General features: G+C 38.9%; 1 protein-coding gene across 1 annotated transcript in view; it reads right to left on the bottom strand.

Annotated features, from left to right (window-relative positions):
- Positions 1–18,507, bottom strand: part of plekha8.L (pleckstrin homology domain containing A8 L homeolog) — a 32,545-nt gene extending 14,038 nt beyond the window's left edge. The window contains exons 1-5 of the mRNA XM_018267428.2: positions 18,262–18,507; positions 13,273–13,389; positions 12,048–12,203; positions 2,225–2,349; positions 890–1,048 (exon numbers count right to left, since the gene is read on the bottom strand). Of these exons, the coding sequence (XP_018122917.1) occupies positions 890–1,048; positions 2,225–2,349; positions 12,048–12,203; positions 13,273–13,389; positions 18,262–18,352 (648 nt within the window). The 5' untranslated portion in view covers positions 18,353–18,507. The remainder of the gene's footprint in view (positions 1–889; positions 1,049–2,224; positions 2,350–12,047; positions 12,204–13,272; positions 13,390–18,261) is intronic.
- Positions 18,508–18,615: the final 108 nt, after the last annotated feature.

The raw sequence follows: 18,615 nt of genomic DNA, 5'->3' as shown, positions 1-18,615 counted from the left end.
CAATGACAGAATAGATTCAATTTCCCTGCTTACTACATACTTTTGTAAGTCAAATAAATAATAGGCAAAAAGTATGTTCAGCACAAGCCCTATTAATTGTACTCATGATGAATGAGGAGGTATACTGCTTCAAAGCCGTATATTGATAGAAAGCTGAAAATCATTATGGATACTAAGATAATGACAGCAAAGGATGCCTGCATTAAAATAGCCCTGATATGCAATATTAGTTTTGTTTATAAACAAATGAAAATCTAACTACAAATCAATAGTGTTGTCTGCAAAGCCTACTTTTCTGTGTTCTCTAAGGGTCGGGGCACACGGGCAGATTCGAGGATATTAGTCGCCAGGCGACAAATCTCCTCTTCTTCGGGGCGACTAATCTCTCCGATCTGCCTCCCCCCGGCTAAAATGAAAATTGTCTGACAACTAATCTCCATGAATCTGCCCGTGTGCCCCGACCCTAAAGTATCAGGGTTGGGCTTTATTTTCAGGTTGTTTATATAAGGAATTGATCCTGCCTTTCCTTTAGAGATGTATATGAATACCTATTATTAAGCCTATCGCTAAGTTTGCAAATACAAACAAAGCATGTTAGGCCCTGAGGCTGTTACTCTGATGCTACTGTAACATGCCAATAAACACACTGGGGTTCATTTTCAAACTGTTACCTATAGCAACCAATTGGATATTTGCATTAATGTAAGTTTTACAGTATAGACTGACCAAATAGTGAAACCTCAATAGGACAATTAAAACTATATTTGACTGATTATTGCTAAAACTTGTAGAGTTCTGGCCTCTTTAATTTGAACTAGAATATTTTTTATGTTATATGCCTGAACATTTCAAGAACAAGTGGCATGGAAGCAAATCAGCAATCAGCTACCTTGCTGGGCCTGAGCATGGAAAGGTGGGGTGATCCAGGTGGCGTGGCATGTATTAGCTGAGAACTAAACGTTGCATTTGCAATCTTCATACAGTCTTCAAGGGTTTGCAGGAAAGTATTGCAAGTCGATTTTAGGAGTGTTCCCATGTCAATTTTTTCCTATAATAACAGATAATTCTGCATGTAAGTATAGTACAGATACTTTACAAATACAATTGAGATAATACAGTTCATTAACAAAGAAAGAAAATGGTATCTAACATGTGGCTAATAACTACCATGTTAATAGCAAATTCACACCTGAAAAAAATGTCAGTTGTTTAATTAATTCATTAGATTAGTGTTAAAGGGGTAGTTTACCATTACCTTAACTTGAAAAGGGTGGTTCACCTTTAATTAACAGTTAGTATGTTAATTCTAAGCAATTTTTCAGTTAGTCCTCATTTTTTGGTTTTGAATTATTTGCCTTCTTCCTCTGACTCTTTCCAGCTTTCAAATGGGGGTCTCTAGCCCCATCTTAAAAACAAATGTTCTGTAAGGCTACTCTCATTCTCTACATCAGGGGCCCCCAACCTTTTTTTACCCGTGAACCACATTAAAATGTAAAAAGAGATGGGGAGCAACACATGCATGAAAAGACCCCTTGGAGTTCCAAATAAGGGCTGTAATTGTTTATTTGGTAGCTTCTATGTGGACTTGCAGCTTACATTGGTACTATACTTGGTTTTTATGCAATTAAAACTTGCCTCCAAGTTTGGAATTCAAAAATAAGCACCTGCTTTGAGGACACGGAGAGCAAGATTCAAGGGGTTGGAGAGCAATATGTTGCTCACGAGCAACTGGTTGGGGATCACTGCTCTAAATCATACTAAAAGTTAATTTAAAGGTGAACAACCCCTTTAAGAAGTATTTTTTTATGGTTTTTAAAAAATATACCTTTTTTTCTACAACTTACAGGTTTGGAATTCCAACTGTCATGTAGTTGCTATAGCATTATTATTATTATCATTATTAATAAAGTCCCTTAGGATTCTTTGTAACGATCCAGGACTGCACTACTGGAGCAACCTGAACTGTCCCTTCCCCCAATTATATTATTTTGACTCCCCCCTAAACCAACCTTAGTATATTCTCTGCCAACACAACTATACCAAGGTTCAGCTGTTTCTAGGAACTGCCTGCACCAAGTAGCTATGATCTACAGAAGAACACTGGGGGAGCTATACCATCTATGTATTTAGGTTGAGAAGTGAACCTTCTTAAAAATTATTGGCACTAAAACCTCTCTTACATTACAATATATCCCAAAGTACATCAATACATGCTGATGCTCACCTGTGGTTCATTTGTACAGTTGACAGGAGTTTCCTTTGTTTTGTTCACTTGTTGAACCAAGATATCGCAGTACAGTCTTAATTCTGACATCTTTGTTTTCAGTGCTTCTGTATTGTCACTGAACTCTAAAAAAAACAAAAAAAGAAAAAGATACAAATTATTTTGCAGAAAATACATGAATTAAACAGAACCCAATAAAACCTAAAGTGACTAGTTTGCACAATGCCTTATGCCGTAGGGTTAGGCCAGAGAACCGAATAAGATTTTTTTTTCAATGTTTTTGTGTTCTGAATGGTGTATGAGCAATATTTGGTACCTCTCTCAATAGCTTCTAAGTATTTAGGAGGGAGTCAAGTGGGGAAATTTAGCCTTTATTAACCCTTTAAGTGCCACCCCACGTAGAATCTACGTTCTGTGGGGATGGCACTTGAAATGCCACAGAACGTAGATTCTACGTTCTGCAGCATTTCAGGGTTAGGGAACGGAGGAGCGGCTTTTCAAGCCGCTTGCTCCGTTCCTCTTCGTTCCCCAGCCCCCAGGCAACGAGCAGGGGCCGGGAACGAGTGGCCCCTGAGGCGCGATCGCCCAGGGGCCCCAAATGCAGCAGCAGACACGTGCACACTGCGTGTCCTGCTGCTGCTTTCACTTCCTGAGCCGAAGCTCCGCCCCCTCTCAACGGATCTTCCTGGGTGATGCAGCATTTTCTTCCTCCAGCCCTGCACAACGATCTGGACCTGCTTCCCCCAGGTTAGTGCCCATCCACACACAGAAACACACACAAACACACAAACACACACTTATTTTCCCATTACACACTTACATTCACACTTACACACAATCACATACATTTTTGGGGGATCAGGGGGGTCACACACATTCACAGCACCCCCACACGCTTGCACACACACACAACATGCAATTGGTCAGTTGTACACACACACATACACACTTGCACTGTTGTGTATTTTTTTTTTTTTTTTCTTATCGCATCGTCTGTTTTTTTTGCTGAAAAAACTGTTTTATTGCCATTGCGAATAGCGTATTCGCTAATTGCACTGCGCAATACCTTTTGTATGTTATTTTAGTGATTATACTGCAATTTGGGTGATTTTGTTGCATTTTTAGACATTTTATTGCATGTTTTGCCATTTTATTACATTTTCAGCTTTGCAAAGGTGTTGTTCCCCTTTTTCTGTCTGTAAAACCTATTTGGCCATGCTAAAATTATCAAAAATTGATTCTGACTGCTGATTACAGTAGGCGAAAAAAAAAAAAGCATTGATTTTTGCGGTTTTGTTGGATTTTAGGGATTTTTGTTACTTCATTTTGACCTTGGAAATTTTGTCTGCTATATAACCATTTGGATGTCTCTGTGTACAAAATAGTTTGGTAAATCTTTTCATATCAGGCATCAAACTGTTCAGTACACTCCTTGCTTTCATATTTAGGATAACTTTTGCTGGTACGTTACAAAATGTGGGGTATATAATGGGGTAAAATGCAAGCTTTGTGACTATTTTCAGAATTTCCATAAAAAGCGTTATGTTTAGCATTGCTTTGCGGTTTTGTAGTTTGCAGTAGAAAATTGTAATTACCTGCTTTAGATCCGTCTGAATGTGTACTTTCAGAAAATATATGGGTTTCTAGGGTCTCCATACTGTTAGGGGGTCTTATGGTGCATAATGCACATACCAGGTGTTGTATTGTAGCAGTCAGAGTGTCATATGTGAAAATTCATATGTACTATTTTCATTGGGACGTCTCTGTATGCCACCTAGTTTGGTAAATCATTTCATATCAGGCATCAAACTGTTCAGTACACGACTGGCTTTCATATTTAGGATGACTTTTGCTGGTACGTTACAAAATGTGGGGTATATAATGGGGTAAAATGCAAGCTTTGTGACTATTTTCAGAATTTCCATAAAAGAGTTATGTTTAGAATTGCTTTTTCAGTTTGGTAGTTTCACAATAGAAAGATGTAATTACCTGCTTTAGATTCGTCTTAATGTGTAATTTCAGAAAATATATGGGTTTCTAGGGTCTCCATACTTTTAGGGGGTCTTACGGTGCATAATGCGCATACCATGTGCTTGTATTGTAGCAGTCAGAGCGTCATATGTGAAAATTCATATGTACTATCTTCATTTGGGCGTCTCTGTATGCCACCTAGTTTGGTAAATCTTTTCATATCAGGCATCAAACTGTTCAGTACACTCCTTGCTTTCATATTTAGGATGACTTTTGCTGCTACGTTACAAAATGTGGGGTATATAATGGGGTAAAATGCAAGCTTTGTGACTATTTTCAGAAATTCCATAAAAAGCATTATGTTTAGCATTGCTTTGCGGTTTTGTAGTTTGCAGTAGAAAGATGTAATTAGTTGCTTTAGATTCGTCTGAATGTGTACTTTCAGAAAATATATGGTTTTCTAGGGTCTCTATACTGTTAGGGGGTCTTATGGTGCATAATGCACATACCAGGTGTTGTATTGTAGCAGTCAGAGTGTCATATGTGAAAATTCATATGTACTATTTTCATTTGGGAGATTTTTGTGGGGTAAAAACACAGAAATATATATTTACTCCCCAAAACCATATATTTTTGGAAAGTACACATTCTACCGAATCTAAAATGAGTACCCATGCCTTTCTGCTCCAAACTACTGAGTCGTAAGGCCTTCCCAAAATTGACGGTTTTGGTGAAATATCTGAAAATTGCCTCAAAGCTTCGACTTCCCAGCACCATATTACCCATGTATCATTACGTACCAAGAAAAAGCACCCTAAATATGATTGCCAGGGTTCCTCCAAACAGTTTGGTGGCCATTGTTCATAGGTTTACCAAAGTATCTTGCATTTAGAGGCCCCAAAATGAAGTTAGCGCATATAAATAGTCCTGTAGGTAACTTCAGCTAAATCAACACATTGACTGCATTTTTTGTGGGGTAAAAACACAGAAATATATGTTTACCCCCCAAAACCATATATTTTTGGAAAGTACACATTCTACCGAATCTAAAATGGGTACCCATGCCTTTCTGCTCCAAACTACTGAGTCGCAAGGCCTTCCCAAAATTGTCGGTTTTGGTGAAATATCTAAAAATTGCCTCAAAGCTTCAAATTCCCAGCACCATATCACCCATGTATCATTACGTACCAAGAAAAAGCACCCTAAATATGATTGCCAGGGTTCCTCCAAACAGTTTGGTGGCCATTGTTCATAGGTTTACCAAAGTATCTTGCATTTAGAGGCCCCAAAATGAAGTTAGCGCATATAAATAGTCCTGTAGGTAACTTCAGCTAATGAAAAATCAACACATTGACTGCATTTTTTGTGGGGTAAAAACACAGAAATATATGTTTACCCCCCAAAATCATATATTTTTGGAAAGTACACATTCTACCGAATCTAAAATGGGTACCCATGCCTTTCTGCTCCAAACTACTGAGTCGCAAGGCCTTCCCAAAATTGTCGGTTTTGGTGAAATATCTAAAAATTGCCTCAAAGCTTCAAATTCCCAGCACCATATCACCCATGTATCATTACGTACCAAGAAAAAGCACCCTAAATATGATTGCCAGGGTTCCTCCAAACAGTTTGGTGGCCATTGTTAATAGGTTTACCAAAGAATCTGGCATTTAGAGGCCCCAAAATGAAGTTAGTGCATATAAATAGTCCTGTGGGTAACTTCAGCTAATAGCTTCATTTCGGGGACTCTAAATGCCAGATTCTTTGGTAAACCTATGAACAATGGCCACCAAACTGTTTGGAGGAACCCTGGCAATCATATTTAGGGTGCTTTTTCTTGGTACGTAATGATACATGGGTGATATGGTGCTGGGAAGTTGAAGCTTTGAGACAATTTTCAGATATTTCACCAAAACCGTCGATTTTGGGAAGGCCTTGCGACTCAGTAGTTTGGAGCAGAAAGGCATGGGTACTCATTTTAGATTCGGTAGAATGTGTACTTTCCAAAAATATATGGTTTTGGGGGTAAACATATATTTCTGTGTTTTTACCCCACAAAAAATGCAGTCAATGTGTTGATTTTTCATTAGCTGAAGTTACATACAGGACTATTTATATGTGCTAACTTCATTTTGGGGCCTCTAAATGCCAGATACTTTGGTAAACCTATGAACAATGGCCACCAAACTGTTTGGAGGAACCCTGGCAATCATATTTAGGGTGCTTTTTCTTGGTACGTAATGATACATGGGTGATATGGTGCTGGGAAGTTGAAGCTTTGAGGCAATTTTCAGATATTTCACCAAACCATCGATTTTGGGAAGGCCTTGCGACTCAGTAGTTTGGAGCAGAAAGGCATGGGTACTCATTTTAGATTCGGTAGAATGTGTACTTTCCAAAAATATATGGTTTTGGGGGGTAAACATATATTTCTGTGTTTTTACCCCACAAAAATGTGGTCAATGTGTTGATTTTTCATTAGCTGAAGTTACCTACAGGACTATTTGTATGCACTAACTTGATTTTGGGGCCTCTAAATGCCAGATACTTTGGTAAACCTATGAACAACAGCCACCAAACTGTATGGAGGAACCCTGGCAATCATATTTAGGGTGCTTTTTCTTGGTACGTAATGATACATGGGTGATATGGTGCTGGGAAATTGAAGCTTTGAGACAATTTTCAAATATTTCACCAAAACCGACAATTTTGGGAAAGCCTTGCGACTCAATAGTTTGGAGCAGAAAGGCATGGGTACCCATTTTAGATTCGGTAGAATGTGTCCTTTCCAAAAATATATGGTTTTGGGGGGTAAACATATATTTCAGTGTTTTTACCCCACAAAAAATGCAGTCAATGTGTTGAATTTTCATTAGCTGAAGTTACCCACAGGACTATTTGTATGCACTAACTTCATTTGGGGGCCTCTAAATGCCAGATACTTTGGTAAACCTATGAACAATGGACACCAAACTGTTTGGAGGAACCCTGACAATCATATTTAGGGTGCTTTTTCTTGATACGTAATGATACATGGGTGATATGGTGCTAGGAAGTTGAAGCTTTGAGGCAATTTTCAGATATTTCACCATAACCGACAATTTTGGGAAGGTCTTGCGACTCAGTAGTTTGGAGCAGAAAGGCTTGGGTACCCATTTTAGATTCGGTAGAATGTGTCCTTTCCAAAAATATATGGTTTTGGGGGGTAAACATATATTTCAGTGTTTTTACCCCACAAAAAATGCAGTCAATGTGTTGAATTTTCATTAGCTGAAGTTACCCACAGGACTATTTGTATGCACTAACTTCATTTGGGGGCCTCTAAATGCCAGATACTTTGGTAAACCTATGAACAATGGCCACCAAACTGTTTGGAGGAACCCTGACAATCATATTTAGGGTGCTTTTTCTTGATACGTAATGATACATGGGTGATATGGTGCTAGGAAGTTGAAGCTTTGATGCAATTTTCAGATATTTCACCAAAACCGACAATTTTGGGAAGGCCTTGCGACTCAGTAGTTTGGAGCAGAAAGGCATGGGTACCCATTTTAGATTCGGTAGAATGTGTCCTTTCCAAAAATATATGGTTTTGGGGTGTAAACGTATATTTCTGTGTTTTTACCCCACAAAAAATGCAGTCAATGTGTTTATTTTTTATTAGCTGAAGTTACCCACAGGACTATTTGTATGCGCTAACTTCATTTTGGGGCCTCTAAATGCCAGATACTTTGGTAAACCTATGAACAATGGCCACCAAACTGTTTGGAGGAACCCTGGCAATCATATTTAGGGTGCTTTTTCTTGGTACGTAATGATACATGGGTGATATGGTGCTGGGAAGTTGAAGCTTTTAGGAAATTTTCGGATATTTCACCAAAACTGACAATTTTGGGAAAGCCTTGCGACTCAGTAGTTTGGAGCAGAAAGGCATGGGTACCCATTTTAGATTCGGTAGAATGTTTACTTTCTAAAAATATATGGTTTTGGGGGGTAAACGTATATTTCTGTGTTTTTACCCCACAAAAAATGCAGTCAATGTGTTGATTTTTCATTAGCTCAAGTTACTCACAGGACTATTTGTATGCGCTAACTTCATTTTGGGGCCTCTAAATGCCAGATACTTTGGTAAACCTATGAACAATGGCTACCAAACTGTTTGGAGGAACCCTGGCAATCATATTTAGGGTGCTTTTTCTTGGTATGTAATGATACATGGGTGATATGGTGCTAGGAAGTTGAAGCTTTTAGGAAATTTTCAGATATTTCACCAAAACTGACAATTTTGGGAAAGCCTTGCGACTCAGTAGTTTGGAGCAGAAAGGCATGGGTACTCATTTTAGATTCGGTAGAATGTGTACTTTCCAAAAATATATGGTTTTGGGGGGTAAACGTATATTTCGGTGTTTTTACCCCACAAAAAATGCAGTCAGTGTGTTGATTTTTCAGTAGCTGAAGTAAAGTCCTGGACAATTTGGATGTGCTAACTTCATATTGGGGTCTCTAAATGCCAGGTACTTTGGTAATCCTATGCACAATGGGGATCAAACTGTTCAGTGGACCCCTGGCAATCATATTCAGGGTGCTTTTTCTTGGTATCTAATATAGTGTGTGATATGCGGAGCAGCAAAATAAAACCTTTGAAGTGATTTTTCAAAATTTTGATACATTTTGATAAAAAACGCTACGTTCAGACAAGCTTTGATGTTTGGTAGTTAGGAGTAGAGAGACACAGTTACCCATTTTGGAATCGGCAGAATGTGTACTTTCCAAAAATATATGGTCTTCTGGGGTAAACATACTGTTTCAGGATTTTGTGGCCTTGGAATCAAAAGTATGCCGTTTTCTGCCTTCTGCTTTCAAAATTCGGTAATATACTGCCGGTAGTTTTTGCTGTACAGATGTCCTAAATCTTCCTAAAACTATACATATTTGGTATTGGCATGTTCAAGAGACATGAGGCTTTCCAAATCAGTTGGATTTTCATGCGTAAAATGAAATATTTTTCAGGTATAAGTTCATATATTGTTTAAAATAGGAATTTTTCATTTTTTTTGTATTTAGCACTATAAATCTTTTTGCAGAGGTGGAAATACAAGAAAACTCAGGCAGATTTAGAAAGCTCAGTTTCTCCCGAAAAAAACAATGTATAGTTTTCCTAGCTGAACTATAGGTTTCCCCTCAGAAAATGCCCCTAAAGTGAGAGAGCACAGAATGTTTCAAAAACGTCTGGCATTTCGCGTAACCAAATTGGTCAATTCTGCTGGCACTTAAAGGGTTAATAATGGTTTTAATAATATTACCATTAAGCATTACAGTCTTCCCAGAATTAAATGTAAGATAAGGTGTGTTACATTACTTTGTGTTACTTTTAGCTATAAAATTTGACATGTGGAAAAAAGGATAGCACATTCAAAGACAATAATTTGCATGTAAAACAGCTAAGCTTGCATTTATGATTAAAGGGTCATGGGAAAAACTTTTTTTTTTCATCAGTTAATCGTGCTGCCCCCAGTCATGTGACTTGTGCGCTGATAAACTTCAGTCACACTTTACTGTTGTACTGCAAGTTAGAGTGATATAACCCCTAGGGTTGAAACCTTTACTGAAAAAGATTACCGGCCAGTGGGGGCGGGTACAAAAAGGGGGCGGTCGGTGATGTACAAAGGGGTGGAGCCACGTGGCGTGCCGACAAAGGGGCGGAGCAACATCGCAGTGATGTCCACAGCGCTGGAAAAAAAGTAAGTTCTGCACAAATTGGGGACAGGCCAAGGGCTTTTTTAAAGGGTATTACAAATTACCGGCAATGCCCGGCCCCGGCCTTGGCAGGTGTTTTACCAGCTAGGCCGGTAAAATACCGGCCGGGTGGCAACACTAATCACCCCCCAGCAGCCTAACAACAGAACAATAAGGTAACCAGATAGCAGCTCCCTAACACAAGATAGCTGCCTGGTAGATCTAAGAACAGCACGCAATAGTAAAACCCAGGTTCCACTGTGACAAATTCAGTTACATTGAGTAGGAGAAACAACAGCCTGCCAGAAAGCAGTTCCATCCTAAAGAGATGGCTCTTTCTGAAAGCACATGACCTGCAAAATGACCTGAGATGGCTGCCTACACACCAATATTACAACTAAAAAAATACACTTTCTGGTTCAGGAATGAAATTTTATATTGTAGTGTAATTATTTGCAGTATAAACAGTGTAATCTAGAAATAAAAACTACACCATAAAAATCATGACACAATCCCTTTAAGAATGTGTGAAATAAATACACTCAATTATAAAACTCAAGGCATAAGGCATTCCTACTGTAAAATATAAGGCTGTTTCACTATCATTAAAAAAGAAATTGAATAGTTCCACCAAAAATATAAAGGCATGTGGCCACAGGTCACAGAACATCAAGGTTGTACTGTTGTTATATTCTAAAATAGATATGGCATGTTATTTCTTATTATGCAACCTTCAATAAGTCACATGAAATAAATGAAAACATTAACACTGTATATAAACAGATATCTGGGATTTTTGTTTACGGATCTTGAGTATTTTGAATAAGTTTTAATGATCACAATGTGATGATTATAGTTTGGCATTGGGCAGGCATAGATAGTACAGGTATGGGACCTGTTATCCAGAATGCTCGGGACCTGGGATTGTCTGAATATGCATCTTCGTACCTTAAGTCTAACAGATAATTATGTAAAAATTAAATAACCCCAATAGGCTGGTTTTGATTCCAATAAGGATTAATTATATCTTAGTTGGGATCAAGTACAATGTACTGCTTTATTACTACAGAGAAAAAGTGAATCAATTTTAAAAATCTGGATTATTTGATTATAATGGAGTCTATGGGAGATGGCCGTTCTGCAATTTGGAGCTTTCTGGATAACGGGTTTCCGGATAACGGATCACATACATGTATTATATATCAACTCTTTCTAAACAATCGGTTGTTATATTGTAGACATTAGAAAATTACAACAATTCCAGTCAGTGGTTCTTTTCCAAGGTTACAAAAACCATTAAATTGGGCTTCTGTAATCTCCATAAACATGCCCTGATTTCCTTATCTTTAACATTCCTAGTGATGGCTGGTATCCAAGGTGACAAAGCAAACGCACTGTACACAAACTTAACAGCAATGTTGAACCACTGTGACATTACACTGTATTCAGCTCGGGTTTCACAAAAGCCAAGGGGATAATTGTCTTGTGAAAGCATGCCCTAAGGGTCTAGCCACACGAGCAGATTCAGGGAGATTAGTTGCCCCAGCAACTTCGGGTGACTTTGGAAAACGAAGCGCCGTGTGTGCCTTCCCCCAGGCAATTTTAATTTTAGCCGGCCGAGGGCAGGGGGAAGGCAGTTCGGGGAGATTGTTGCCCCAAAGAAGAGGAGATTTGTCTCTGGGAGATTAGTCGCCGGGAAGAAAAGGAGATTTGTCTCCTGGCAAATAATCTCCCCGAATCTGCCCATGTGGCCAGACCCTTAAGGTCAGGGCACACAGGCAGATTCGGAGAGATTAGTCACTCTGCAACAAATCTCCTCTTCTTGGCGGCAACTAATCTCACCGAACTGCCTCCCCGCCGGCTAAATTGTAAATCGTAGGCGGGATGGCACTCGGAGCGATTTTTTTTCCAAAGTCGCCCAAATTTGCCTAACGAGGAAACTTCGGATGAATTGTTCCAAGTGCCATCCCGCCAGGCGATTTACATTTTAGCCAGCGGGAAGGCAGGGGAGGTTAGTCACCCTGAAGAAGTGGAGACTAATCTCCCCGAATCTGCCTGTGTTCCCTGACCTATACTCTTACTTGGAAACAGACTATGCCTGAAAAGATGTACTTACCTTTTTCTTTTTTTGTTGTGATGTCTGTAATGCAGGCTTTGGCTGAGCCCAGGGCAACAAGCCAACGCTGCCTCTCTGCTGCTGTCCTTGCTTTCAGATAAAAATACTGCTCCCCTGGAATAGCCAAATCCATTCGAGTGTTGTCTGTAGAATGAACTAGAGATACACAGATATTAGAATAGGGAAGTGACAGGTCAAATCAAAATTCACTACACAGTGACCAGTGTAGGCCTGGCAGGAAGACAAGGTATAAAATGATGTGCCTGTGGGGAAATTATATGTTGGGAAAATAATGGCAGTGTTATGAGGAGATAATGAGTCAGCAGTATGTGACATGCAGATATTGATGTGTTATGGGGTATCTGTTTGGTTAGCAGGCACTGTAGGTGTGTGTATGGTTTACAGACGAGGTGAGTTTTAAAGGGGAACTAAAGTCGAAAATAGAGTAAAGCTAGAAATGCTGTATTTTGCATACTAAACAAAACATGAACTTACTGCACCACAAGCCTAATGAAACAAATGATTTATTTTTTCAAAGTTGGCCGCAGGGGGTCATCATCTATGTTAAAAATCTCTGCAAGACCAAGACCACGCACATGCTCAGTGTGGTCTGGGCTTCAATCTAGCTCAGAATATTCCTCGCCTGCAGCGCTGGCTCCGTACACTCCAATCTACCTCAGAATATTCCTCGCTTGCAGCGCTGGCCCGTACACTCCAATCTACCTCAGAATATTCCTCGCTCGCAGCACTGGTCGGGCTTCAGTTAGGAGGTTAAGCTTCGGGATCGTCATAAATTATCAAAACAGCACAAGTTAAATAATTTCTGCCATAGAAGCCGGCACAGCAAGACTGGGTCTGTGGATACGAATCTCTACACAGTTACACAGCTGCTCTACAGGGAAAGAAACAAAGCTGCTCGAGTTCTGGGAATTAATTTGGGGGCCTGCCTTTTGAAAGTATGATTGTTTCCCTGCAGAGCAGTTAGGGGCCGTCTGAAGTTTCCTATCTGCAGCAGTCAGAGCAAGTAAATGAAGGGTGAATTTCACTGCAAACAGTCAGGTTTCTTATAAAAACAGTACAAATTTTTTAAGTAAAGTTTAGATAGATTTCTTTTTCATTAAAAAAAGTAAAAATGGGATTTTATTTTTTACCTTTACATCCCCTTTAAGCGAAACTTTAAAACTCTCAAGAAAATTCCTCTGCCAAGAATGCAATATGCCTTTACCTTGAATTTCACACACTGCCATTTGGATGCTTCCTTTGCAGCCTTTCCAGGCATCCTCCCTGGAGTCATAATATGATAATATCCCTCCACAAAGCAAAAACCACCGGGGCTGCCAACCTAGGGGGAAAAAAAGGAACCTTTTTAATTATAGATAAATACCACAATATTCTGTATACATTACTGAGTGAGCATACACACTGGCTTACATTTATTTTGGAATAACTAAATTGTCACGCAGGAGCAGCACGGACTGAAAATGTAAAAGCTAATGTACGTTATTTATTAATAAAACTGATACTGAAAGCATTTTGCATCTGCAACTTTCTATACTCTGCCTTGGTAGTTCTGAATTTTGCAATGGTGTAGCAGAAGTCAGCAGATCTGTGAAGAAAAATTCAATGTTACCTTCTTTTAAATTGTTCCAAGAGATAGAACCAGAAGTGCAGAAAGCAAAACACTGCTTTCAATAGCAATTACATTTATCAATAACCTAATGATTGTTGAGATATTCTTATTGTGGGGTTAATGGATGGAATGGATGCCAGTCAAAAGTCAGAAAACTCAAATCAATAAAAATACAGAAAGTGAAGCTATAGTGACCAGTTGCATTAAAAAGTTGGTGTAATCCACTAATAAGACATAATTCAGCATTTATTTGTATACTTAGAGGCCCATTTATCAAAGGTCGAATTCATGTGAATTTTTAAAATTCGAATATACTCACAATTCTCACACAAATGGCTAATATTCGATTGAATGGTCCGACGAGAAAATTTGAATGGTATTCGATTAGTACGAATCAAATTTTTCTCCAGAAAAAAAACCTTGAATGTCCAGATGGCAATTAACATCTCCAAACCTCTGCCATTGACTTGTACATGAACTCAGCAGACCTGTAGCTTGTACATGATCCAAACAAAGATATATTTAATCCTTATTGGAGGCAAAACCAACCTATTGGGTTTATTTAATGTTTAAAGGATTTTCTAGTAGACGTAAGGTATGAAGATCCAAGTTACAGAAAAATCTGTTAGAAGACCCCAGGTTCCGAGCATTCTGGAAAGTCTTAACCTTATTTCTTGGCAAAGATATTGTCTACCACTTATGTTAACAGTGGAGGGGTTTTTTTTACAACTACTAAAGCAAAAGGTTTACATACATTACAAGCCTTACAGAGTGAAAAACACAAACTATACTGAGAAATCAAATACGATTTAAATGGTATATCAGAACTGGTTTTATTCCACTGCAAGTTGGCAGCATCAATGCTGTTAAACAACTAAAGCTCCAAAGGAAGTTCTGGTAAACTGAACTAAGAGAGTACAAAGTGCTAAAATTCAGCACAAAATGTGTTGTATTTATGTTTACCCCAAATCCACCATTCTGTCAAAGAATTGCAGTTTAATTTAGCCTGCCACACACCAATGCAAATTTAGTACCAGATTTAGGTGGTACAGGTATGGCACCAGTTATCCTGAATGCTCAGGACCAGGGTTTTCCAAGTAATGGGTCTTTCCAAAATTCTGATCATGTAAACTTTAAATAACCCCAATAGGCTGCTTTTGCTTCCAATAAGGATTAATTATATCTTAGTTTGAATAAAGTACAAGCTACTGTTTTATTAATACAGAGAAAAAGGATATAATTTTAAAAATATGAATTATTTGAATAAAATAGAGTCAATGGGGTAAATTTACTGCAGGTCCTGAGCTAGATGGCCCTTTGGACTACTTGGAAGAGAACCACAGCCTGTGAGTTTTGTAAAGAAGAACAAATGTGACTACAACTTTAAAATTTCAGTTGTCACCGATTAGTTGGCTTTGGCAAGGACAAGAAACTATTCTAAGGAGCAAATCTTGCATTACAACAACACTATACACAAAAGAACCAGGGTAAAGGTCCTCTCCCGCCTTTCTTTCATTTCATAGAAGGAGCAGTGAGTAAAGAAACGATGAATATGGCACCTTCCTTTGTATGTGACCATTTCCTACCTGCAGACAAGCTTCTCCTTCTGTCAAGTCAATCCCAATCATAGACTGTAAGCTCTTTGGGGCAGAGATCTCATTCCAACTGTATATTTAAACTCCTAGCACTAAAGTTTTTATTCTCACTGTTAATAATAACTGTACACTGTTTACTCTTTGTAAAGAATTGCGTACATTTGTGGTGCTATATAAATAAGCACATGCCATACTGAATAATGAAAATTAAATTTAAAAGTATGTGAGCAGAAAAAGCCAGTTTACATACATAGCAGATAGAATACCAACATAAAGTGTGATACTGAGATTAGGGGGGTTATTTATCATACGTAGAATTTTAGAGCTATGTGAGTTTTTTAAACTTCAATTCAGGGATGCAACGAATCCACTATTTTGGATTCGGCCAAACCCCTGAATCCTTTGCGAAAGATTTGGCCAAATACTGAACCGAATCCTAATTTGCATATGCAAATTAGGGGTGGGAAGGGGAAAACATTTTTACTTCCTAGTTTTGTGATAAAAAGTCACGTGATATCCATCCCTGCCCCTAATTTGCATAAGCAAATTAGAATTCGGATTCGGCCGGCTGAGCAGTAGTATTCGGCCAAATCCGAATCCTGCTGAAAAAGGCCGAATCCCGAACCGAATCCTGGATTCGGTGCATCCCTACTTCAAACAAACTCACTACTCGAATGGTTTTTAATTTAAGGAAAAACTTGAATCAGCAAGTTTGGGGTTAAAAACCCTGAAAACTTGAATTGATTGCGTTTTTGATGGAAAAAAAACTCAAATTGCTTGAACTGATCCAGTTTTCAAGTGAAACCCATGAAAAAAAACTCATGAAGGCTATTAAGCTCTTCAGATGGTTCAAGGGACCTCTACCATTGACTCCTACATGACCTCATCAGTTTTTCGATGGTGTATTTTCGATTTCAAGCTATTTCCAGGGTCGCGGTATAATAAATCTCAAAAAAGTTTGCAATTTTTTTAACTAGAAAAATTTTAGCTTTTTTTAACCTGAAAAATCTATTTTGACCAAAAAATAACCACGAAAACTTAATTTTTTCATGACGAACACAACTTGACCCTTAATAAATCTGCCCCTAGGTGTGCAACACCTCTATTTTCCATACATTGATTTCAACGCGTCATTTGAAGGCAACTAGTTTTGTACAAAACTTTATAAAGCCCCAAAATTAGATTTTCAAGCTTCTTTTAAAAAACCTGGTTTGATTCCCTAGTTAGAATTATGGAATGTATATAGTGAATAAAGTACCCCTTATTGTAAAATATAAGGCTATTATAAGCTTCGGCCTTGTGCTTTTATACAGGTCGTGGAACTCAGAGGTTACTTCTAATATCCTTATATTTTCCAACAGAGGGTACTTTTTTTATTATAATACACAAGTTTTAGTGAGTCATGTGACAAAAATTACATCACTACTCGCCATTTATAAATGATGACATCACTTGTCCCCGTTTATAAGGATATAATTGACAGGACAGTCATGGCTTTTGTGTATTATATACAAATAACTAGAAATTTGATTCTGTGTCATCGGTGAGTTGCTTCCTATGACACAGATGAAGGTGCTTGATGGTGACAAGCAGTTAGACCTGACTGAGCAGTAGACATTCCTGCCAGGCTAGCCCAGCCGCATCACCGTAGCATTCTGCTAAAGGCACAAGACTTGCTTTGCAATGCAGATCTGTCTATCCATTGGGGAAAACCCCCAGAGAAAAAAAAAGATTTGCAAATTACGGTTCTGCTTTTTACACCCAATTTATCACCAGCAGAACACACCGCAAAAAAACACATGCTGTAAAATGGTCATTCTCATTAATTATAAGGCGTACAGGAGTGATTTCATTTACAACTCCCACTCTTTACTTCCAGCCCTGCCTGGTGCAAATAGGAGACTATAAGGAACAGTGCACAATAGTTTATGCAGGAGCAAGTTGAGAAAGAAACGAGTGAGTAATGCTGAGAAGACGCTTGAGCTATGTGTGTGTGTAACAGGCAACAGAGTATGAGTCGCACTGATTTCAGTAATAGTGTGAAGCCTCATTTACGCTAACTGCTAGGCAGACTAGGTTTAATGCGGTATCTAGGAGATAAAATAGGCATTCTACCCAAATGATCTTCAGGCTGCCGAGGAGCAAGCACCACAATTTGGGAGGCATTGCTATAGAACACCGCCCAGCTATCCATGAATTAAATATTAGGGAGAATATTTATACTGAGAGTGATGAGCCTCCCACTTCCATTATTTGTCTACCCTTCCATTAAAGTTAACTTTTAGCATGACATAGAATAGCCAATTCCAAACAACTTTTCAATTGGTTTTCATTTTTTATATATATATTTTTTTTTTTTCATTTGCTTTGTTCTTCTGACTCTTACCAGTTTACATATGGGGGGGGGGTCACTGACCCCATCTAAGAACAAATGGCCTGTAAGGCTATAAATGTAATGTTATTGCTACTTTTTCTTACTCATCTTTCTATTCAGGCCTCTCCTATTCATATTCCAGTTTTTTTTTATACATGGTTGCTAGGTTAATTAGGACCCTAGCAACCAGCTTGCTGAAACTGCAGGCTGGAGAGCTGCTGAATAAAAAGGCTAAATAACTAAAAAAAAAACAAATAATAAAACATGAAACCCAATTGGAAATTGTCTCAGAATATCCCTCTCTACATCATACTAAAAATAAGGTGAACCTTCTAACTGTACTTATGTATTTCTACAGCAAAACAGCACATAACCTGACCATTAATCAAGCTAAGAACTGCACTTAACCATGTCCCAAACATTTGTGGATGAACTTGAACTACAATTCCCAGCACACCCCGAGAAGGCTGCTAGGTTGCGGTGAGTTGTAGTTGAAGATTAGCTGGAGGGCCTCAGGCTGGATATCACTTCATTAGACTATACTGACCCCCATGTCCTGTCACACGGAGCCCTGAGAGCCCAAGACAAGACAAGCGCCCATTACACAGAACTCACCGCTAATGTAATTTGTCCACTTATACAGCGTCCCTTCCATTCTGCTGGACATGCCACCACCGGCTGCTTCACTAACTCCGAGCTGAGGCATTGAAGTGAAGGTGCCGATTACTGACTGACAGCAGAAAGAGATGACGCAAAAGGACGCCCACCTCACGTCATATCATCAGAGAACAAACAGTGCCCTGTTGTCCCCCTGCACTCCTGAGCACTATGCGCTGCCTTTCTCTCGTCTCTTCTTCCTGGTCTGCGCTACAGTCAATCGACAATAGCTAGAACATGACTGAAAGCCGAGCTAGCCAATCAGCAACCCCGTGAGCGCAAGTTACGCCTTTTTTTCCCCCTCAACCAATC

This window comes from Xenopus laevis, chromosome 6L (genome assembly GCF_017654675.1).
Source record: "Xenopus laevis strain J_2021 chromosome 6L, Xenopus_laevis_v10.1, whole genome shotgun sequence".
Classification (NCBI taxonomy): Eukaryota; Metazoa; Chordata; class Amphibia; order Anura; family Pipidae; genus Xenopus; species Xenopus laevis.
Note: the sequence above shows the minus strand (reverse complement) of the source record. Positions and strands in the feature narration are given on the sequence as shown.